This window comes from Littorina saxatilis, linkage group LG1 (assembly GCF_037325665.1).
Source record: "Littorina saxatilis isolate snail1 linkage group LG1, US_GU_Lsax_2.0, whole genome shotgun sequence".
Taxonomy (NCBI): Eukaryota; Metazoa; Mollusca; class Gastropoda; order Littorinimorpha; family Littorinidae; genus Littorina; species Littorina saxatilis.
The window spans coordinates 7,417,078-7,442,525 of NC_090245.1; the positions used below are offsets into that span (position 1 = coordinate 7,417,078).

At 40.9% G+C, this 25,448-nt stretch overlaps 3 protein-coding genes across 4 annotated transcripts in view; 2 read left to right on the top strand and 1 right to left on the bottom strand.

The window, feature by feature from the left end:
* The window catches only part of LOC138960516 (probable ATP-dependent RNA helicase DHX35), a 188,087-nt gene that overhangs the window by 119,400 nt on the left and 43,239 nt on the right, over nt 1-25,448 (bottom strand). The window contains exon 23 of one of the 2 annotated variants that reach the window (XM_070332406.1): nt 11,714-12,362. The exons of the other annotated variant lie outside the window; for it this stretch is intronic. Within the exon in view, the coding sequence (XP_070188507.1) occupies nt 12,331-12,362 (32 nt within the window). The 3' untranslated portion in view covers nt 11,714-12,330. Of the gene's footprint in view, nt 1-11,713; nt 12,363-25,448 lie in introns of those variants that run through there. 2 annotated transcript variants of the gene reach the window in all.
* On the top strand, nt 1,883-2,493 carry LOC138960574 (uncharacterized). The gene has a single exon (XM_070332410.1). The coding sequence runs from the start codon at nt 1,899-1,901 to the stop codon at nt 2,430-2,432; it is 534 nt and encodes a 177-aa protein (XP_070188511.1). The 5' UTR covers nt 1,883-1,898; the 3' UTR covers nt 2,433-2,493.
* LOC138960542 (FMRFamide receptor-like) lies at nt 15,416-24,120 on the top strand. Its single transcript, XM_070332408.1, has 2 exons — nt 15,416-15,794; nt 22,145-24,120. Exons 1-2 carry the CDS (start codon nt 15,525-15,527, stop codon nt 22,757-22,759), a joined length of 885 nt encoding a protein of 294 aa, XP_070188509.1. The 5' UTR covers nt 15,416-15,524; the 3' UTR covers nt 22,760-24,120.

Consider the following 25,448-nt stretch of genomic DNA (forward strand, 5'->3'; position numbering starts at 1 on the left):
TGCAATGCACGTTGATGCAATCTTATAAACCGTATTTAACAGAGTAATTGGTCTCCAATTTTTCAAAAGTGTTTTATTTTTTCCTTCCTTTGGAATACATACTATAACGCCCTGTCTCTGAGTCACCGACATTTCTCCTTTCTCAAATCCACAATTTATAGACCGTAACAAAAACTTTCCTAAGTCGGAATAGAAAAACTTGAAGAATTCCGCAGTGTACCCATCTGATCCTGGGCTTTTGTCGTTGTTTAATTTTTTCACAGCTTTGAGTAACTCACATTGAGTAAGTTTACCTTCCAATTGTTTACTCTCAGCATCTGTTAATACAGGATGAGCCAGGTTTTCATCAATGTCTTGATTTACCAGTTCGGCTTTTCTTGAAGCATATAACTCCTCATAAAAAGTCTGTGCTTCTTTAACAATCAAAGCATTATCATGATTAACTTCACCATCATCTTTCTGCAAAAAACACATGGACTTCTGGACAAACTGTCTTTTCTCCAAATTACAAAAATATTTTGTATTTTTTTCCCCTTCTCCAATCCACTTAGCACGGGATCTAATTTTCATACCATCCACTTTTTTCTGCCTTATTTGACTTAACACCTGTCGTGTTTGCTCTAATAGTTGTATATTATACAGTACTCTGTCAAATTACTTTTTAAAGTGTATATTTGAGAAAGAAGATCTTTTTCTTTTCTGTTATTTTCCTTTTTTTTATATGAGGAATATGAAATGCATCTACCTCTTATTTCCATCAATAACATCTCAAAAAACAACTGGTCATCAATCAATAACTGTAAATCATCATCGTCAATCAAATCAATATTATCCGCATTATAAACAGGTAAAGCATATTGTATCTTTACATCAACAATAACCTTCTTCACTATATTTACAAATTCCATATCTGTCAACAGTGAATTATTAAACTTCCAAAAGGGTCTATCACGTTTAACAACATCAGTTCTAAAACTTACACCAACAATTGAGTGATCAGAATAATAACCTGGTGTAATATCAGCTTTCACAATCTCAAAACCTAACTGCTCTGACACAAGGAAATAATCAAGTCTGCTTCGCTGTGAACTATGGAACCGCCTCCATGCATACTGTCTCACATTAGCCTGTAAGGCTATATATAAAAATATGTCAATGAGATCATACTGCTCCATAAAATCAACAACTTTTTTCCTACTATTGACTTTATAAGATTTGGCCGGGTAGTTTGTATCAACATTGGGGTTTATAACAACATTCCAATCGCCTCCGATAATTATTTATTTCTTAGTTTCATTGTTTATATATTTACTCATTTGTTTACTTATGTATCTATATCTATATACGGCTTGTGCGTGTGTGTCTGCCTGTCTGTCTTTCTGTCTGTTCGCTATGCACGGCCAAAGTTCTCGATGGATCTGCTTCAAATTTGGTGGGCATATTCAGGTAGACTCCGGACACAATCTGGTCGATGAAAATTTTCAACACGTACTCTCAGCGCGCAGCGCTGAACCGATTTTGGTTTTTATGGTTTTTCTGTACATCCATTCCCAGTAACTCTTCCTTATCTTCTCCAGTGTTTTGCGCGTTTATCTCCCTTCCTTCGTGTGGCGTCAATCGCGTACGGTGCGCCACTCACACGGCGAAGCCGGCGTACGGTGCGCTACGGGTATTCGGCTCTACTTCTTCCCGGCGAAGCGGGTAATCATCTAGTGTATGTATATATTTACTCATTTCATCACTTGTTTTTTGCATCAGTCTGGAACAGCTATATCAGCTGGAGAGACCATCAAAAATAAGAAGCAAGCAAGCAAGCAACTCACTTGTCTAATCCTCCTTTATCATTCCTTCTGTTGCAGTAGGCACCGCAGCTGATCTCCACGAAGAAACCCACCACGATGGATTTCACCACCCTCCCGTCGTTCAACGACACCACCCCCCTCTTCCCCAACGACGACCTCTCCCTCACCACCGCCGCCACCAACATCATCAACGACCTCGCCAACACCCTGGCCGACCATCTCCTCGGTCCTTACGACGACGCCAACAACAACAACAGCAACAGAAGCAACAATTCCATCTTCTCTCTGACCACCAACGCCAGCCTAGGAAATGGCACGAATGTTGGGGCGAGCATGGGAGCTCCGTACCAGAATGTGCAGAAGATCGTGCTGTCCACCGTGTGTGTGATCGGCATCATCCTCAATGTGCTCAACCTGCTCGTGCTGACGGAGCGGTGTCTGAAGGAGTCGCCTTACACCTACCTGACCACCATGGCTGTCTTGTGCCTGTGCAGTCTCGCCATGAGCTTCATGTCTCACATCCTCATGCACTCCTTTTCCAACAACTACTACTGCTTTGTGAGTAGATTTTTTTCTGCCTGGAAGCCCTTCTCCCTCTCTCTTTTTCTCACACGTACACCATGCACATAGAACCAGCACACAACAACACGCAACACAACACCCACGCGCGCGCGTATGCACACACACACACTCACACACTCACACACTCACACACACACACACACACACACACACACACACACACACACACACACACACACATACACACACACACACACACACACACACACACACATATTATTTTATTTTTATTTTATATGGGAGATTTATATAGCGCTTGACGTTCTCTAAGCGCTTTACATATTAATTTCTGCCGTGTGAGATGGAATTTTTTACACAATATATCACGCATTCACATCGGCCAGTAAATCTCAAGCCATTACGGCGAATATTTACTTTTCACGGCCTATTTTTCCAAGTCACAAGGGTATTTGGTGGACTTTTTTTTTTTATCTATGCCTATACATTTTTGCCAGGAAAGACCCTTTTGTCAATCTCGGGATATTTAACGTACACACACACACACACACAAACATACACACACACACACACACACACATATGACACACACACACACACACACACATACGACACACACACATACACATAGCGCGATTTCACACACACACACACACACACACACACACACACACACACACACACACACACACACACACACACACACACACACACACACACACACACACACACACACACACACACACACACCGACAGACAGACAGGGCAGTAAGATGTTGTGATTCTGCATGTGAACAAACAACCCATAACGTTCTTATTAATATTAGGTTAACCTTAACGTATTTTCGGTCTGCAATTCAGACAGAATTCATCCCGTTTGGATTTAAGGATCACTGCAATTTCTATACTGGCTACTCAAGTCGGGAATATATAATAATATATATAAACATGGGGAAGCTCGGAAGAAAACAAGCAAACGCAGGGCAGTTGCCATGAAGCAGAAGAGAAATCGCTAAGGGCTCACAAAATCTGCCATATCCGAGATACAGTGCCGCGTTATAAAAATACCAAATCCTCGCTGCCCCAAACCCCTCAGGTTTTCACCTGTCCCTTTTCTACTTCTTTTTACATTGAGTCAAGTTTTCATTGTTTCTTTCCCCTAAGCCATCTCCCTTTGCTTGAATTCCTACAAGTGAACGCCCGCAAAAGTACAGTGGGACCTAAGATATAAGGCCTCTTCGATGATTGGATACCTCCCAATATTAAAGTACAGTGGGACCTAAGATATAAGGCCTCTTCGATGATTGGTTACCTCCCAATATTAAAGTACAGTGGGACCTAAGATATAAGGCCTCTTCGATGATTGGATACCTCTCAATATTACAGTACAGTGGGACCTAAGATATAAGGCCTCTTCGATGATTGGATACCTCTCAATATTAAAGTACAGCGGGACCTAAGATATAAGGCCTCTTCGATGATTGGATACCTCCCAATATTAAAGTACAGCGGGACCTAAGATATAAGGCCTCTTCGATGATTGGATACCTCTCAATATTTAAGGACACCAGTCCTCTTGTCGCCCTTTTGTTCAGATTATCTTGACCAAAATACTCCAATCATGACAGGCCACCTACGATGGGGGGACGCTTTTTGACTGATCCCAAGGGTGTCCTTTCATCGCAGGTACCACTGTATACCACGTGACGAACAAACGGAAAACTCCAGCAGCTTTGAAAGAAAACTCAGGTTCTTGAACAATCCATTAGTCGCTTGGAAACAATCTCCGTTTTTGTCATGTTGCTTTTTTTGTAGGCCATTCCGAGGGATAAAATGACACCACTCATACACGTCACAAGCGATTTTGAAAAGAGAAATAGGACACGTGTTTTTTCTTCTTCTTGTTTTTTTCCTTCAAAAAGTAGAGTTACATCCCTTCTCACGATCGTGTTGACCATCGCAGACTTGTACACGCGACATCAGCATCCGTGAATTAAATGTGCCAACAGTCATTTCATTTTTTCTTTCCCCTAAACCATCTCCCTTTGCTTGAATTCCTACAGGTGAACGCCCGCTAAAGTTCAGTGGGACCTAAGATATAAGGCCTCTTCCTGTGCAGGGTAAAAACTGGTTCGATGAAACAATTTCGTTACTTTCATAATACTGTTAATAAAAAAAAAATCATTTCATCTAAGAAAACCAAATCACACACTGACCAGAATGCAACCAAGCTGTTGATTTTTGGCAAGTTGAACTTTGCTCTTGCCGCAGTCTGGACAGATTGTTGTTGGTATAGATCACAGGAGCTTGGTATAAATGGTCCTTTACACCATCCTGAACTCAGGTCAAAATGAGTTCGGCTCATTCTATCCCTGACAGGATACCTTGTTTTTCCTTGTCTGGCGAGGAAATCGATTTTTTCATATTTTTTTTTTTTTTTATATATTTAGATATTTTCGAAATGTGTTATGGATGTAAGCAGATTCGCGATCGTCGATAATGATTTTTCATGGTGTTGTGTAATTTTTAAATTACAAAGGAATTGATATGTAAGACAGTTTCAAGCAAGCTATTTTTCGCGGCTGTATTTACTGTGCAAACAACTCTAAATATGGCAAAAGTGTCACGCGATAATCAACCGTTTGGTTTCGGCGCTCGCTGGAGCAGACGATTTTTTGACAGTGATGCAACCATATATTACGGTCTCCTTATGGCAGCAGTCCCAACATTTTGACTTTTCGCCGGGGTGAATCGCGAGACAGAGACAGACAGCGTGGCGGTTCACCACAATCACCTTTGAAGGCGAAGTCCTGTCAAATGGGATTGAGAATTTTAGAGCTTATTTCTTAGCCCTATATTATCTGTTATGGCTTCTCAAATGCCAGAACATACAGACAGACAAAAGCCGCCAGACCCCATCACAAACAGAACTCTACAATCCACAGGTGTTGCCTCCACACACACACACACACACACACATAGTCTCCCTGTCACACTCGACCCCCTTTGAATGAACTTAAGTCCCTCCCAGGTGGAATGGGAACATCACGAAAATGATTCAGTGGCCTGAACATTTCATGTTGAGTCCCATCGCTGTCGACGACGCCAATTGTAACCGAGTGCCGACAGTGTATTTTTCGCGTGGCTATAAATTGATTCGACCTTTTCACTTTTACAGTAAGTACAACTTACGGGTGCAAACGTGACATTCTAAACAAGAAGAGCAAACGCTCGATCGAGTCACTTTCGCAGTTCTGAATATTATATGAGGCATCAGATGGACAGGAAGAAATTGCTATTCACAACACAATACAGATGTAAATAATTTGATGTAAAGAATAATCCTATAAAGTTTGAATCAAATCCGATGAATAGTTTCAGAGATATGATATTTCAATTTTTTTCCTTCAAGACATACCTGTGACCTTGAAAAAGGTCAAAGGTCACCAAAGCAGACGTCAAAGTGTAGAGGTCACTGGGAGTCACGTTCACATAAAATTTGAGCCCGGTCACTTTTATAGTTTCCGAGAAAAGCCCAACGTTAAGTTGTGTGTTGCCGAACAGAAAAGGCTAGTTATCTCCCTTGTTTTTCTGATAACGTTCGTAAAAGGCTACAGATGTAAATACTTTGATGTAAAGAATAATCCTACAAAGTTTCAATCACATCCGATGAACTTTGTCAAAGATATAAAATGTCTAATTTTTCCTTTGACGCTGACCTGTGACCTTGAAAAAGGTCAAAGGTCAACGAAACCATCGTTAAAGTGTAGAGGTCATTGGAGGTCACGACTAAACAAAATATGAGCCGGATCGCTTTGATAGTTTCCGAGAAAAGTCCAACGTTAAGGTGGTGTCTACGGACGGCCGGCCGGACGGCCGGCCAGACGTCCGGCCGGCCGTCCGGCCGGACAGACTAACACTGACCGATTACATAGAGTCACTTTTTCTCAAGTCACTCAAAAACGTAGTAACGGGAATATGGATTGACGCCACACGAAGGAAGCGAGATAAACGCTGAAAACACTGGAGAAGATAAGGAAGAGTTACTGGGAATGGATCCAGAGAAAAACAGAGAAAAACCAAAATCGGTTCAGCGCTGCGCGCTGAGAGCACGTGTTGAAATATCTCATCGATGAGGTTGTGTCCGGGGTGTAGCTGAATACGGTCTCCAAATTTGAAAAAGATCCACCGAGAACTTTGGCTTGGCATCGCGGACACACACACACACATACACACACACACACAGACAGACAGACAGACACAAGTCGTATATATATATGGACGACTAGTGTCTGTCTGTCTGTCTGTCTGTCTGTTCGCGATGCACGGCCAAAGTTCTCGGTGGATCTTTTTCAAATTTGGACACCGTATTCAGCTACACCCCGGACACAACCTCATCGATGAGATATTTCAACACGTGCTCTCAGCGCGCAGCGCTGAACCGATTTTTTTTGTTGTTGTCTGATTTTGTTTTTTTTGTCTGGATCCACTACCAGTAACTCTTCCTTATTTTCTTCAGTGTTTTCAGCCGCGATTATCTCCCTTCCTCCGTGCGGTGCGCCGGCAAAGCCGGCGTACACCCGGCAAAGCCGGGTCCCAGGCGCAGCCTGGTATTCGGCTCTACTTCTTCCCGGCGAAGCGGGTAATCATCTAGTGTATATATAGATGCATCTTTCGCAATCTTCCATAACACAATTTACTTTACTTTATTTGGTGTTTAACATCGTTTTCAACCACGAAGGTTATATCGCGACGGGGAAAGGGGGGAGATGGAATAGAGCCACTTGTTAATTGTTTCTTGTTCACAAAAGCACTAATCAAAAAATTGCTCTAGGGGCTTGCAACATAGTACAATATGACTTTACTGGGAGAATGCAAGTTTCCAGTACAAAGGACTTAACATTTCTTACATGGGACTTTTTCAAAAAATGCACAGATTTCAGATGGACAAAACGGAAATATCCAACATCAAAAATTTCAAAATTTTATCAGGCAAAGTTATTAAACATCCTTTCGTCTATCTTGTGCCAAAATTTGCGAGCTTAATAACAACTGCAAATGTATCTAAAAATAAAAAAATATCCACTACATTTATAAAAGTGTCTGTGCAGTTACCATGAACAAGTTTTATTTTTCCTACATAATTGTTTTCCAAAAGGCAAGTTTTCATACAGCAAATGCTATGCAAACCCAGTGCTAAAGAATGGATACCAACATGTATGATTATTAATGCAATTATTTAATCCAAATTAAAACAAAATTGTAATAGTGCAAAATTGTCATTATCAAATGCATGTAAATGAAGCAATGTCCAAACTGATCTGTTTGCTGCCAAAATATACATATGATCATTTGAAAGTTGTTGAAACCTTTCAACTTATACCACAATTGACTGAATTTGATAAATTATTTTAAATATAGCTTTACTTTTATGCTTGGTAACAACAGGGACATTCGGTAACTGCACGGACCCTTTGTTTTCGCATCAACCCCATTCGAGCAAAAAACGCAGACATACGTTTAAAACTATCATTTTATATGTCTTAACTATATTTGTTGTTGTTTTCAAAGCACTGTATATTGTTTTGTGGTCTTGACTTAACAGATTGTTTTTTAAATTGCATTTTCTTCAATCATAGGAAACTGCATGGACATCTGGTAACAGCACAGACATTTTCTAGTAAAAGACACTGTGTTACTAGAAAACAAAGGGTTATTTTTGTTATGGAAATGAATTTTATATATCAGTCAAATGTTTTCGATAATTGGCCTGGTATGTAAAACGATTTTTGACTCACATGCGAAGCAAAAGTGAGTCTATGTACTCACCCGAGTCGTCCGTCCGTCCGTCCCCCCCGTCCGTCCGGAAAACTTTAACGTTGGATATTTCTTGGACACTATTCAGTCTATCAGTACCAAATTTGGCAAGATGGTGTATGATGACAAGGCCCCAAAAAACATACATAGCATCTTGAATTTGCTTCAAGGTCAAGGTCGCAGGGGCCATAAATGTTGTCAAAAAAACAGCTATTTTTCACATTTTTCCCATTTTCTCTGAAGTTTTTGAGATTGAATACCTCACCTATATATGATATATAGGGCAAAGTAAGCCCCATCTTTTGATACCAGTTTGGTTTACCTTGCTTCAAGGTCAAGGTCACAGGAGCTCTTCAAAGTTGGATTGTATACATATTTTGAAGTGACCTTGACCCTGAACTATGGAAGATAACTGTTTCAAACTTAAAAATTATGTGGGGCACATGTTATGCTTTCATCATGAGACAATTTGGTCACATATGATCAAGGTCAAGGTCACTTTGACCCTTATGAAATGTGACCAAAATAAGGTAGTGAACCACTAAAAGTGACCATATCTCATGGTAGAAAGAGCCAATAAGCACCATTGTACTTCCTATGTCTTGAATTAACAGCTTTGTGTTGCATGACCTTGGATGACCTTGACCTTGGGTCAAGGTCACATGTATTTTGGTAGGAAAAATGTGTAAAGCAGTTCTTAGTGTATGATGTCATTGCTAGGTTTAGTTATTTGACCTTGACCCTGAAGGTCAAGGTCATGTCAAGGTCAAGCATGTGAGTCGTATGGGCTTTGCCCTTCTTGTTTTATATTGTTGTGCTTGTGTGAAACAGAACCAATAGCATACCATATATTATGCATAATTTCTTCCACATGAAGATAAACATACGAGTCAACAGTTAACGCTCAATCGACAAGATTTTATTGAACCAAATTGGAGTTGAGGAGAATGGTGGTTAGGCAGGGAGGGGAGGGCAAGGCTGTGGCAGGATAATGGGGAAACAGAAAAAAAAAGTGTAGGCTCTTTCTTTGGCCCATTTTGTCTAGCGTATTTAATTAACTGAGTCAGTTGTAAAAAAAAACATGAAATGGAACAACTGATTCTTTAACATTAAACCAAGTGTCTTTTCACTTAGAACATAAAATAATTCACCACTCTATTTAGAAACCTTCATTGGAACATAAAATGAGTCATCACTGTCTTTGAAAATCTTCGTTGCCACTGTCTTTGTAAAACCTTTATTGAAAAATATGATTCACCACTGTCTTTTCACTTGGAACATCACCACCATAATAATGTGGCACCGTATCCTTACAACAACAAGGGTGTATTTTTTGTCACTTGAAAAAAAAAGTAAAATAAATGAATAACATATTTTGACAAATTCTCTGCAGTTACTAAAATAGATCTGTACAGTTACCTGACTCGTCAGTGCAGTTACCAGGAAACTTGTAGCAGTTCCTGAGTAAAGTAAATTACTTTATTTTGAATAAGACTCTATATAATACCTATATTTATGCTGGTTGGTTTTCCATCCCTTTTGTTTGTTTGTTTGTTTGTTTATTTGTTGCTTAACGTCCAGCCGACTACGCAGAGCCATATCAGGACGAGGAAGGGGGGGATGAAGGGGGCCACTTGTCAAGCGATTCCTGTTTACAAATGCACTAACCCATTACTTGTGTCCCAGCAGGCTTTAGTAAAACTAAATTAATACCTACTGGAAGATTACCAGTTTCCAGTATGTTAAAATAGGCTTAACCTATCTACTGCTGGACTTACATCAGAACACTAACAGATTAAACTATACATGAATCGCGAGACAAGTGGCAAGAGAAGAGATTTTTGGAAAAAATACAGGTGAATGAGCAAGAAGGCAGAAAAAAGAAAAGAATTCATGAAGAAAAAGAGAGCATGACAGGAAAGAGGAACCAAAAATCTACCTAACAGCAAACTAGAAAGCTCCTGCGGTTCCAAAAACAGGAGGGACCTTTAATTTCATAACCGCAGTGCCCCACTGCGGGAATCCCTTTTGTATAATTGGCTGTCCATAATACAGAATATAGAATAAAAATGGTATGCAATCTACAAGCATTTCAGTGCAGTTACCATGATGTCTCAGTGCAGTTACTAAATAGGTCCATGCAGTTACTTCTCTGGCAGGTAACTGCACAGAAAGTAACTGCACAGACGAATTCGTTATTTTCAAATAATAATCACTCCCTGTCATCAAAAAAACATGGCGTCCTTGACGCCATGTGAAAGTAAATCTATGGGCGATTAAAATGCAAATTATTCAAAATGTTTTTGTTAATTAGTGTAATGGAAAACCCCAGTAACTGCACATAACTGTTAAGCTAAACATCCTTCACCTTGACCTTTTGAAAATCATATTTCATTGCCTAAAAGTGATCCAATGTACCCACCTGATTGCACACAGCTTTCCGCGTCTTTGAACTCTTTTGTAAAGAAAACCACATTTGAAAAGCAGGGAGCATTCCGTTTTTATTGCGTATTTTGGTTCCTGGTAACTGCAAGGACCAAAACCTCTTGGACATGCAATTTTTACTTTTCAAAAATTGGGAGAACAAAACTACTGATTGTATCGATATTTTGTTTTTGTTATCTTGAGATAATGACGGGATAAACATAAACCAACAAACAGAATGATAAAAAAAAATTGTCTGTGCGTTTTACAGAGGTGTGAAATTTTGCTAATGTCGAAGGGACATGCATTTTGACCCCCCCTTACACATGATAACTTACTATAATTAACAGAAAAATACAATAAAACGGGCAAATGAGTATACTTTAAGGTCCGGAGGACATTGAACTTAAGCACTTCCAATTTTCAGATAAGTAGGATGAAAATTTTTGAATTTATAAAATTTTAAAGTCAAAAGACAGGTTTTTTATGCATTTTTTGAAAAAGTCCCACATACTGCTTGACTAAAATCTTTACAAACATTGACTATATTCTATACAAGAAACACTTAACAAAGGTAAAAGGAGAAACAGAATCCGTTAGTCGCCTCTTACGACATGCTGAGGAGCATCGGGTAAATTCTTTCTCGTCCCAACCAATATGGGACTCCCCCTAACCCGCTGGGGGCGTCCATAACACAATGTACATTTCAGTTTCTAGTACTAGTAGTCTGGACCCACACGTATACAAAAATCTCATTTTTATATATTTTGAAAATCTCCTGTTTAGCAACCGATTGATCGAACTTTCTTTCTGACCAACAGGTGTACACGTTCTACCTGTACTATCCCTGCGTCAACATCTGCGCCAACTCCACCATGTGGCTGACCGCCATGCTGACCATAGAGCGATTCCTCGTCGTGCGGCATCCGCTGTGGGCCAGAGCCAAGTGTGACAGGCGATCCGCCAAGGTAACGTATATACCATATGCAAATTACTCTGTTATCACTTCCTGATAATGATATGTTCGCCAAAGTACAATATTGAGCTTATATCACCCTCAGTGTAACATTACTATTCGTCTATTGTGAATGAATGCAAATGCGTTAGTACGCTATCATACAGGAACAAACACAACTCCAAATGTAGGTTCCCTCCACTGTATTATGCAGTTACGATAAACATACACACAAATACACACAATCATGAACATAAAGGTTAGGTATTTAAAAATTGGGTACTCACAGGTTTGGATGCAAAAACAACTCGAGATTACAATCTCGTGCACAATTTCACAAACAAAACCCTCTCCCCTTCACTTATATAGAGGAATACACAAACAGTCCGTGAACTCACAGGCACACGATATCTACTTTACTGGTATCGAATCACGGCTCGTGTGTAGTCAGAAAAACAGTTACCGTTCATATTCCGGCAGACTCAAATCACTGTCTGCTCTGCCTACTAAACACTCATTATATCTTATGTACTTAAGATCTTATTGACATATTTTAACTCTGTTCATACACAGAATTACACAGCGTCTATGGCCGTTCCCTAGGAAATGCATCTGAGTACTAATTCCTTCCACTGACGACCTCGGTCTACTCAGTTCCTTTCGTCATGTGACCTCTATGACAACCATAACCTTGCAATAACTTCGCGAAATCCCGTCGAATTTCAGCTATGCTGGTCTAGAGTTATGATACTTCGGCGGCTTCTCGGATCCTTCACACTTGTCATCTGGCCGCTATCTCCCTCTCAGACCGGTTATACGACGCACTGCACAACATAAATAGCGGACATCTTGTCTTAGATATCTGTCTGCTATGTTTACAGTTTACAGTGTTAGTCGATTCAACTTATGCGATAAACACTCTAGCGATATTCGAATGCTTATTCCATTTACCTTTCCTGTGGTATCTATCCGGGCTTCCTTCCTCCCGGCCGATTACTTGGACAACCCCTCAATGTCCAAGGACAGTGGTAAAGCGTAACAATACCCTAGTTGCGATTTACAACGCCAACTATCCCTGGTCAGTGAGCTGAACTCACAGTGCGTGCAACACACTTTGCTATGTCACGCTATATCTCTGGTTAGCGCTTTAAAAGCGTGGATGATATCACTGTCAAACTTTGCTATGTCACGCTATATCTCTGGTTAGCGCTTTAAAAGCGTGGATGATATCACTGTCAAACTTTGCTATGTCATGCTATATCTCTGGTTAGCGCTCTAAAAGCGTGGATGATATCACTGTCAAACTTTGCTATGTCACGCTATATCTCTGGTTAGCGCTTTAAAAGCGTGGATGATATCACTGTCAAACTTTGCTATGTCACGCTATATCTCTGGTTAGCGCTTTAAAAGCGTGGATGATATCACTGTCAAACTTTGCTATGTCACGCTATATCTCTGGTTAGCGCTTTAAAAGCGTGGATGATATCACTGTCAAACTTTGCTATGTCACGCTATATCTCTGGTTAGCGCTTTAAAAGCGTGGATGATATCACTGTCAAACTTTGCTATGAGCCACGCTATATCTCTGGTTAGCGCTTTAAAAGCGTGGATGATATCACTGTCAAACTTTGCTATGTCACGCTATATCTCTGGTTAGCGCTCTAAAAGCGTGGATGATATCACTGTCAAACTTTGCTATGTCACGCTATATCTCTGGTTAGCGCTCTAAAAGCGTGGATGATATCACTGTCAAACTTTGCTATGTCACGCTATATCTCTGGTTAGCGCTCTAAAAGCGTGGATGATATCACTGTCAAACTTTGCTATGTCACGCTATATCTCTGGTTAGCGCTTTAAAAGCGTGGATGATATCACTGTCAAACTTTGCTATGTCACGCTATATCTCTGGTTAGCGCTCTAAAAGCGTGGATGATATCACTGTCAAACTTTGCTATGTCACGCTATATCTCTGGTTAGCGCTCTAAAAGCGTGGATGATATCACTGTCACACTTTGCTATGTCACGCTATATCTCTGGTTAGCGCTCTAAAAGCGTGGATGATATCACTGTCACACTTTGCTATGTCACGCTATATCTCTGGTTAGCGCTCTAAAAGCGTGGATGATATCACTGTCACACTTTGCTATGTCACGCTATATCTCTGGTTAGCGCTCTAAAAGCGTGGATGATATCACTGTCTCACTTTGCTATGTCACGCTATATCTCTGGTTAGCGCTCTAAAAGCGTGGATGATATCACTGTCACACTTTGCTATGTCACGCTATATCTCTGGTTAGCGCTCTAAAAGCGTGGATGATATCACTGTCACACTTTGCTATGTCACGCTATATCTCTGGTTAGCGCTCTAAAAGCGTGGATGATATCACTGTCAAACTTTGCCTGTTACAGTGTCATTCGTGATTTCCTTCAAAAATATACTAATAGGTTCGTGCACGAGGTTGGTATTACACCGAAGTGTAACACGTCCTTTATATTATGAGCCAAGTGTGACAGACGATCCGCAAAGGTAACATATACAATATATGCAAATTAAGCTGATATCACCCTCTAATATTTTCTCCAAATCACAATACAGAGCTTATATCACCCTCGATGTAACATACATATACCAAGGTTCGCCCACGAGGTTTGTATTACCCCGAATTGTCACACATCCTTTAAACAATGCACCTATCACCCCCCTCTACACACACACACACACACACAGACACACACACACACACACCTCTACTCCCAGTGTAACATATCGACAAAAGCCAAAAGAATTGTAAAAGAGGCTATTATCTTCAGCGAAACAAGCGACCAAAGTCCAACCTCCTTCTGCGAGCGCCCTCACATCTACCGCTTGACACACGGCCTCATAGCAAACTCTTTTCAGATCTTGTCCATTCTGTCCTCATGTTGACCAGACTAACATACAAAGATCCCTAACGCAAGAAGATTTGTGTTGTTGCTTCTTAATCAGCATCTTTTGCTCAGGTTCATGACATTCTTTCTTTCTTTCTTTGGTGTTTAACGTCGTTTTCAACCACGAAGGGTTATATCGCGATGGGGTTCATGACATTGACAATTTACTTTGTCAAACAATTGTAATATCTCACTTTTGTCACTGCGCTGTGGCTGTCAACTGACCAACTCCGGAAATAAGTCTGTCGGGTTTGTTTGAGTTGTGAGAGAGTGAATAGTCTTGCTTGTATTGAGGCAAACTTTCCACACATGCTCCGTGTCAACGTGTTTCAGACACACACCTGGCCTATCATGTGACGTGGGACGGTTTGCCTCAATAAATTAAATAGTAAGATTACTCACTATTTCACAAGTTTGTACAAGAGTGAATAGCCTTGTTTTTCCTCTGACAAATAAAGTCACACGTGCTCCTGTCCCCGTGTTTCCGGCACAACCCTAGTTCGCTAGCGATTGGCCCCTCCAATGTTTGTCCAAGTAAAAATCAAGGGTATTCACTCTTCCACAGCCATTACAAACCCGACAGAGTTATTTCTAAACATCGGAATTGCACTGTTACAATGATGATTATGGGTGTGTGTGTTGCTTTCAGATAAAGATCAGTGTGATCATCGTGATGCTGCTGCTGAACACCGTCAATTGCCCTGTTACAATTATCACAATGAGTGTGTGTGTGTGTGTGTTGCTTTCAGATGAAGATATGTGTGATCGGCAATTGTCCTGTTACAATGATGACAATGAGTATGTGTGTGTGTTGCTTTCTGATAAAGATATGTGAACATCGTCAATTGTCCTGTTACCATGATCACAGTGAATATGTGTGTGTTGCTTTTAGATAATTATCTGTGTGATCATCGTGATGATGATGCTGCTGAACATCGTCAATTGTCCTGTTACCATGATCACAGTGAATATGTGTGTTGCTTTCAGATGAAGATCTGGGTGATCGTCGTGATTATGACCTGCTGAATATCGTGAATTGTCCTGTTACAATAATCACAATGTGTGTGTGTTGCTTTCAGATAAAGATCTGTGTGATTGGCAATAGCCCTGTTACAATGATGATAATGAGTGTGTGTGTGTGTTGCCTTCAGATAAAGATCTGTGTGATCATCGCGATGATGACGGTGTTGAACATCCCGCGCTTCATGCTGTACAAGGTGGTGCTTAAACCGGAGAAGGGCGCCGACCATTACACCTACGAGTACACCGCCTTCCGCACCAGCCAGACATTCGTCGTCATCTCCTGGTTCTACAGCGTCACCATTCAGGTAACACACTCAAACACTTGAGGCCTTAATTGAGCCCGAAGTTGACTTCTCGGAGACTCTGCGAAGTCTTTTTTTAAACCAAAAATGCAGAGCTAAAGCTGCGTGCAGCGAGCTTGGTGAAGTACTTCGTGAAGTCGATTTCGCCTGGAAAGCTTCGTTTTCTTTTCATTTTCTTCTTTTTTGAGTGTTGTACTCTCACGGAAACCGTACGGTGTAAGTTTTGCCACAACGCTTTTCAGAATTCTGTCATGTGGGCAGCATGACGCCGTCTTCGAGGTTCATGTTACAAGTCAATTCGGGGAGAGGAGGGAGAAAGTGGGGCTCGGGGGAGGGGCGACAGAAAATCCTTAAATCGTTGTCGCTGCAAGCTTTAATTCTCCCACCTGCATTACTATTTTTAGAGTTTTGAAATATCTAGGTATGGCTTTTTCCAACTATTTGAGTATACCTGTTTTTGTACTGCCTTTGTGTTGTTCGCCTGTCGTTACTTGCATTTTATTCCCTTTCAGTATTCTTCAAAAGACTAGCCCGAAACGACCAGAATGATGTGTATGTGTTTTTGCAAACAATATTGACAATTGCCCACTGGGTGATACATCTTTTCTTTGCAGACACATAACTCTTGGCCTCTACTGCCCTGAGCTGCCTCGCTTTTTATATTTAGTCAAGTTTTGACTAAATATTTTAACGTAGAGGGGGGAATCGAGACGAGGGTCGTGGTGTATGTGTGTGTGTGTGTGTGTGTGTGTGTGTGTGTGTGTGTGTGTCTGTGTGTGTGTGTAGAGCGATTCAGACTAAACTACTGGACCGATCTTTATGAAATTTGACATGAGAGTTCCTGGGTATGAAATCCCCGAACGTTTTTTTCATTTTTTTGATAAATGTCTTTGATGACGTCATATCTGGCTTTTCGTGAAAGTTGAGGCGGCACTGTCACGCCCTCATTTTTCAACCAAATTGGTTGAAATTTTGGTCAAGTAATCTTCGACGAAGCCCGGACTTCGGTATTGCATTTCAGCTTGGTGGCTTAAAAATTAATTAATGACTTTGGTCATTAAAAATCTGAAAATTGTAAAAAAAAATAAAAATTTATAAAACGATCCAAATTTACGTTTATCTTATTCTCCATCATTTGCTGATTCCAAAAACATATAAATATGTTATATTCGGATTAAAAACAAGCTCTGAAAATTAAATATATAAAAATTATTATCAAAATTAAATTTTCCAAATCAATTTAAAAACAGTTTCATCTTATTCCTTGTCGGTTCCTGATTCCAAAAACATATAGATATGATATGTTTGGATTAAAAACACGCTCAGAAAGTTAAAACGAAGAGAGGTACAGAAAAGCGTGCTATGCAGCATAGCGTAACCAATACCCCGCTCTTCTTGTCAATTTCACTGCCTATGCCGTGAGCGGTGGACCACGAGTATACGGTCTTGCTGCGTTGCATTGCGTTCAGTTTCATTCTGTGAGTTCGACAGCTACTTGACTAAATATTGTATTTTCGCCTTACGCGACTTGTTGTTTATTCCACTTATCTTGTTATGCAAAACAACACACCCAAACCCTCACAAAAAAACAACACCGGCAAACCTCTCAAGATGAAAGCGGCTTTCTCGCAAAATTAACAATTTAACATAAATGGAGGTTTCTTCATCTGGTTAAATCAAAAGGATTTAACATGTAACTGGGAAAACCACAACTAAGGAATAGTTCTATTAAACACAAAAACAGACGCATAATCTCAAAGGCACAGAATGAAGGGTTTGTGGTTTTTTTTATCGAAAGCACACAAGTCAAAGGTTCAGTATTGTTTCCCCTACCCACTCCCATTCTCCCCTCTCTGGCCCAAACGCTCCCCCCAAGCTACGCCTTTTCTTACAATCTGTCCTTGGGACGCACAGACACACAATGATGAAATTAGAGAGAGAGAGAGAGAGAGAGTGAGAGAGAGAGAGAGAAAGAGAGAGAAAGAGAGAGAGAGAGAGATAGCGAGAGAGTGAGAGAGATGATGATGATGGAACTTTATTTTTCAAGGATAGAGGTTTAAGGCGACGCCTTTTCTTACAACCGGTCCTTATTTCTAATACAAATATCTAATAAATGATAAACAAGTAAAGCAACATGACAAATAAACAAAGTAAACGAACGAACCAGCAAACAATTGACAAGTAAGCAAACAAGCAAATAAACATAAACAATAAAATGGCAAAGTAAGCAACATACAAATCGAAAGCGAAACATGCAACATGTTAATACATGGAAAGTGATCGACGGTAAAATTCACACGATACCAACGTTTACACTAATGCTAATAATGATTATATGGTGTAAATGATAATGATGATGATGATGATGATGATGATGATGATGATGATGATGATGATGATGATGATGATGATGATGATGATGAAGTGATGATGGAAAATCGCAACATAAATTCCACATAATACATATAATAAAGAACATATTTGTGTAATTCATAAAGCTTTGCCAATTGTTGACAGCTACTTGCACGTGTTAAGACTAGTATAGCCATCTAGGTAGACATAAAATGATTATGCAGAGCTTGTTTAAAACTCTTTAGTGAGGTTAATGATCTTATTCCAGACGGAATGGAGTTCCACACCATAGCGCCAGAGAAGGCTTGACTAGTTTTGAACAAATCAATCCTGGGTATTGGTGGTAGAAAATTGATAGACCCGTACCTTTCGGTGACTCTGTGAAATAGGTCCTGAACTTCGCCATGATATACTTTATACATCATTACAGTCTTATTAAACTGTAACTGTTTAACTAGCGGCAGGTAGTTTAGATTCTTTAACTTCAAATCAGCTGATAATTGTGGACCATTAATTAACATGATTTTAGCTGCCCGACGATGTAGAGAGTTTAATTTTTTCATGTGAATGTCAGAGACGCCATCCCAAAGAGTTGATGCGTAATTAATATGGGATAAGATGTGGGCATGATAAAATAGTTTTAGTGTTGCGATATCGACATATTGCTTTAACTTTGATAGCAGAATCAAATTCTTAGATACTTTTTGACAAAAATGAGATTGCCATTTTAATTCTTGATCGACTATCACACCCAAAACACGATGTTCCGTTACCTGCTGAACAGGTTGTGATTCCAGAGAAAGATTTAACTTAAGAGGTCGTGACTGGTGTTTTTGTCTTGTTGTAATAATCATGCTTTTTGTCTTTCCTGGGTGCACTATCATACAATTCTGGTTACACCAACTGTTGACTTCATTCAGACTAGACTGTAAGGAAATTTCAATTTCTTGAACAGTCCTACAGCTTGTGTGAAGCGTCGAATCATCTGCAAAAAATTCCGTTTTAACTTTGGAATTAGATATATGAAGGGGGAGGTCATTAATGAATACACAAAACAAGACAGGCCCTAAAACTGACCCCTGGGGGACTCCACTCTTTAAACATCCTTTGGGAGATGTTTTACCGTTTATAGAAACATACTGTGTTCTGTTGACAAGATATGATTTAAAGAATGAACACGTTGCGGGATTGTTCACGTACAATGCGAGTTTATGTAAAAGTAATGTGTGATCTACAAGATCAAAAGCTTTCTTAAAATCAAGAAATACAGCCCCTGATATGTCCGAACGATTAATTGCCGATAGCCAGTTATCACATAGTGATGAAAGAGCTGTACTACAGGAATGTTTCGGACGAAACCCAGATTGAAAGTTGTGAAATAATTTGTACCTTTCCATGTAGTTCAGAAGATTCTTCTGGATGTGCTTCTCTAAAGGCTTTGATAAAATAGGAAGCAATGAAATTGGCCTGAAGTTATTAGGGTCAGACACATCTTTATTTTTAGGAAGTGGAACGACCTTTGCCGTTTTAAATGCATCAGGAAAAATATTTTGTTCAATGCAAAGATTATACACATACGTTAGGGATTCCACTATGTACGGTAGGGCTAATTTAAGCAACGACGGGGGGATTTTGTCAGGCCCCATGGATTTATTATTCTGAAGGTTTTCTATAAATTTTCCAACTTCATGTACGGCAATAGTTGGGATAGAGAATGAATCTTGTGATTTCAATTTATGACTACAAAATTCTTTTAGTCTAAACAACAGGGTGTCCCCACCTTCGACTTCTTCATTTACATTTTTAGATTGTTTCAATCGATCAGCCAAACACAGAAAGTGCTCATTGAATTTGTCAGGAGAAATGGCGCTATTTAATCTGCTATTTCTTCTCTGGGATTTACCTAACACTTCATTTATGGCTTGCCAAAGCGTGGCAACATCTTTTTTGTCTTCAACCAATTTATGAAAATGATTACTTTTTGCCTGGCGTACTAACTTGGTAACTCTATTGCGCTGTGCTTTAAATTCTGATTTCCTTTGATTTTCCTTAAAAAAATCACGTAGTGCCATAGCTTCTACAATCTCAGGAGTAAGCCATGGTGGTAATGTAGGGGATTTTACTCGGTGTTGCCTCAGAGGGGCATGTTTGTCAACAATCGGGTAGAGTATACGTGAGAAACAATTAAGCGCCTCCTCAGCCTCAGTACAATTAAACACATCATGGAACGGAGCTGAAGATAAGTCCATGAAAAACTTAGACTCGTGAAATTTTTTAAAGCTCCGATATTCGATGGTTGTGTGTCCTTTTTTATGACATTTTGGGATTATATAGTTCCATGAGCAGCAAGTCACGTAATGATCACTAATGCCAGAATTAACCACATTAACATTCGAAACCATTGTTTTGTTATCCGTGTATATATGGTCAATTAATGTCGCTGTTGATGCAGTTATTCTTGTTGACGTTTCAACTAGTTGTTGAAGGCCAAAGAGGGACAAAGTTGTGCACCAAGCTGTCTGTGGTTTATGCAAATCGATATTGAAGTCGCCTAATATTAATATAGGCTTATTTTGGCTCTTGATACTGTCCATTAGGTTGATAAAATCATCTGTCCAGTTTGACAATGCAGCAGGGTTCCTATACAGGAAACCCACGAGCAGAGGGGTAGACTTATTAATTTTGATTTCAAGCCACAGGCACTCAACATTCTCAACTTCCAAATCAGGTCTACGGTGAGTGTAATTAACTAACGATTCGTGTACATAGGCGGCGAGGCCAGTTTGCTGCGGTCTCACACTGTCACGCCTGAATATAGAGTAATGGGGTACATTCAGAAAGTCATCAGAAACATTCGAATCAAGTCTCGTCTCGCTTATGCCTAATATATGTAACGGTTGTTTGCCTTGATTCAATAGTACACATATGTCCGCGGTTTTGTTACGCAGGTGATACACATTCAAGTGAGCAAGGCGGAGATCAGATAACGCACTTTCCTTGGGCATACTTATTGCCTACAAAAGTCTGTTACCAAAACAATGTTGAACCTGCAGAGTGTTCTTTGCAAATCAAGATCAGCGTAGTCAGCAATATCTACTGTTAAAAAAGATAAGCGTATTCAGCAATATCTACTGTAAAAAAAATAAGTCCTTGTTGCAAGAAGGCGCAGAAGATATGCCTTGTCACTCAAAGCTATAGAGCTTTACGCCCGTTCACTCATACTCTTTTAGTCTCAAGAGGAGAGTCCGTATCGTGAATCACTTCAAGTCAGTCAGTTTTCGATTTGAGGAAAGTCTGTATATATCTAGTCACTTCAAAACAGTTTTGCTTCACGGCTCGTTACTGACACACAACCGAAGGAAGCTCCATATGTTCACACCCATATATATCTGTACATAGACTGCACATCAAAGAGTCGTCACTGTTTACACCACTGTATAACTTCACAGCAGTAAAAAAAGAGCGAATACACTACTCACTCAGAGAGAGAGAGAGAGAGAGGCAAATTAAAGCAACATGACCGATTAGCAACTTGGAAATAATACATGTACCTTTATCCAACAGTGCAAATTCGAAATACATACAATGTAATGAAAACCTCGCTAAAGTCCAACAGTCCTTGAACTTTTGTTCCGTGCAAATGGAAGCATTTTGGCCGATATTTACTTTGACCGTAAAAACCTAGAATACAGTTTTTTCTCTCAATTTAGTACAGGCAGTTTTGAAGACATCTCAGTAAAAAAGAAAGTAAAGCCTCATTGCTACAATTATGTGTATGTTTCCTTTCTGTATCAGTAACTTTCATCACAAATGTATGCTACACCTGGTCCTTTAAAAGCTTTTGCGATATTTTTCAGGATTTACATAATTCATCCCAGGTCAAACAGAACATTTGATGGGCTAATGACTCTGTGTGTATGTTGTTTGCATTGTAATCAATTTAAGGTTGTAATCAAACTCTAAGGTTGCTGACACTATCTGTGTATGTTTGTGGTGTGCAGCTGCTACCGCTGACGATCCTGTGCGTGTTCAACTTCTACCTGGTGTACGCCGTGCACCAAGCGCGCCGCCTCCGCCAGCGACTGCAGATCCGCAACAACATGGAGGCGGAGTGGAGCCGCGAGCAGACCCGCCTCACCATCACGCTCATCTCCATCGTCTTCTTCTTCATCGTCTGCATCATGCCCTCCGCCTTCACCGACCTGCACGTGGCCTATGCCCTGTTCGGCGGGGGCTTGACACGCGAGAAGTTCCGCAGCTCTCACCGCTACGTGACACTGCAGAGGACCTCCAACCTGCTCGTCCTCTGCCAGCTCAGCTTCAACTTCGTGCTATACTCTGCCTTCAACGACAACTTCCTCGCCGTCTTCAAGCGAATGCTGAAGCGTTGGGCCGAGCGCGTGACCAAGCGCGTGTCTGGTGGCGGGAAGGGTAGCAGGAGGCACAACAACAGAAGCATGTACCCCCTCATGCGGCTGGACGCGGTCAGCGGATCCGGAGGGAATGGACGAGGAGGAAGTGGTGGACGGGGAGGGGAGAAGAACGACCACAGAGCGCCCCCCAGGGCGTCCAACAACTCCATGTCCTCGCAGACCAAGACCTCCTCCTTCAGCTGAAGGCTGCTGTGGACTCGAAGAAGTCAACAAACAGTCTTTTGTGAATAGAGTTTGTGTGGGTTTGTGGACCACTTGGGTCTTGTTGGAGACAGCCAGCCGAAGGCTGTTTTAGACTCAAAAAAAGTCAACAAACTGTCTTTTCTGACTTGAGGTTTTGTGGGTTTGGGGACCACTTGTAGGTCTTTCTTTCTTTATTTGGTGTTTAACGTCGTTTTCAACCACGAAGGTTATATCGCGACGGGCCACTTGTAGGTCTCATTGGAGACACCCAGTTGAAGGTTGTTTTAGACTCGAAGAAGTCAATAAACTGTCTTTTCTGACCAGAGTTTGTGTGGGTTTGTGGACCACTTGGGTCTCGTTGGAGACACCCAGCTGAAGGTTGTTTTAGACTCAAAGAAGTCAATAAACTGTCTTTTTTGACCAGAGTTTGTGTGTGTTTGTGGACCACTTGGGTCTCGTTGGAGACACCCAGCTGAAGGTTGTTTTAGACTCAAAGAAGTCAATAAACTGTCTTTTTTGACCAGAGTTTGTGTGTGTTTGTGGACCACTTGGGTCTCGTTGGAGACACCCAGCTGAAGGCTGCTTTAGACTCAAAGAAGTCAATAAACTGTCTTTTCTGACCAGAGGTTTGGTGTGTTTGTGGACCACGGCGGTGGTTCAGGTAAAACTGTTCTCGGTGACACGTTGCGGTTCAAGACCTACTCGTTGGAGACATCCAGCTGAATGATGCTTTAGACTCGAACAAGTCAATAAACTGTCTTTTCTGACAAGAGTTTGTGTGGGCTTGGGGACCACTTGGGTCGCGATGACACGTAGCGGACCAAGACTACCCAGACACCCAGCTAAAGAAGGGTTTTGACCTAATGACCTGTATCATCTTGTGTGCTTGATGACCACCTGAGTCAGGGGCAAACAGTTGTGGTCTCGCTGACCCCTTGCTGACCAAGTACTCACTGTTGGAGACACCCAGGCTGGCTTTGACTCAATGAAGTCAATCGGTCAATGTGAGTCTGGTGTGACCTGAATGTTCGTGGGTTTGGGGGTCGCCTGGGTTAAAAAAAACGCTTCTGTGTTGTCCAGGACACCTTGTGTACAAACAATAAAAATAAAACATTAAAAAAAGGAGATTCCACGCTAAGGGTGGTTTGAAACTCACTAGTAAATGAACTGAATGATGTGACTGGAGTCTTCGTGGGGTCGGGGACCACGTTGGACTCTTTGCAGACCAAAGCCTCCCTGCTATACACAGCTGGCGGTCAGTTTGACTGAAACCTTCACAGGGTCAGAAAACAAAGCACTTTGACAAATGAACGGTACATCCGACTGAACAATTTCGAGTTCTTGTGTTGTGAGGGGCACGTAGATGTCAATCAATCAATCAATCAATCAATGACGCTTATATCGCGCATATTCCGTGGGTACAGTTCTAGGCGCTCTGCAGTGATGCCGTGTGAGATGAAATTTTATACGGCCAGTAGATTGCAGCCATTTCGGCGCATATTTACCTTTCGCGGCCTATTATTCCAAGCCACACGGGTATAGGTAGACAATTATTAACTGCCAAAGCAATTTTGCCAGGAAAGACCCTTTTGTCAATCGTGGGATCTTTAACGTGCACACCCAATGTAGTGTACACGGGGGGAGGGTTCGGACACCGAAGAGAGTCTGCACACAAAGTTGACTCTGAAATAAATTTCCGCCGAACCTGGGATCGAACTCACGCTGACAGCGGCCAACTGAATACAAATCCAGCGCGCTACCAACTGAGCTATATGATGTGCAAGAATGACTGGAACGTTTGGTCAGAAAAAAGTGGAAATCCTCCAAGAGAGAAAATTAAAACTGGAGGTAGACAGGGAAGGGTTATATTTTGGAGGGATGAGAAAAAGTGTCTCCAACAGAGGGCTATAGATATTGTGTTTGTGAGCTGAGAAAAACCAACAAACACCTCCCGGACAATGATAAATCGCCGGTAGCTAAACGGCGACTGAAAAATGGCAATATGGTTATGATGATAGCAGCACGGAACAATTCATTAACAGAGAGTACACCACACTAATAAACTTTCTTTCTTTCTTTATTTGGTGTTTAACGTCGTTTTCAACCACGAAGGTTATATCGCGACGGGGGAAGGGGGGATATGGGATAGAGCCACTTGTCAATTGTTTCTTGTTCACAAAAGCACTAAAATCTTTACAAAAATTGACTATATTCTATACAAGAAACACTTAACATCCGTTAGTCGCCTCTTACGACATGCTGGGGAGCATCGGGTAAATTCTTCCCCCTAACCCGCGGGGGGTCACTAATAAACGGACCACTGATCTCAAAATAATCTCACAGACCAAACAAACTGAGTCGATTATCCGAGAACATGTGAAGAAAAAAAAATTATTGTTATTTCATAATGGTTATGTAAATCAATCTGTTGATGAAAGTGCAGCTGCTCGTGTGTCAAATAAACCAGCAAGCGAGACACTTTTTGGACTTGGCAGCTACATGTGTGTAGATATGACAGTTACATGCGCATCCAACATTGGCACGTGAGAAGCGGTAACGAGCACACTATCCATGGATATGATGTGGCAGACGTTTGAATACAGAAATTAACGCCACCATCTGGACAACGTGATGCTGACTGCACCTACTGGTTGCAGAGTTCACCGTGAAATACGGTAATATGTCGTCA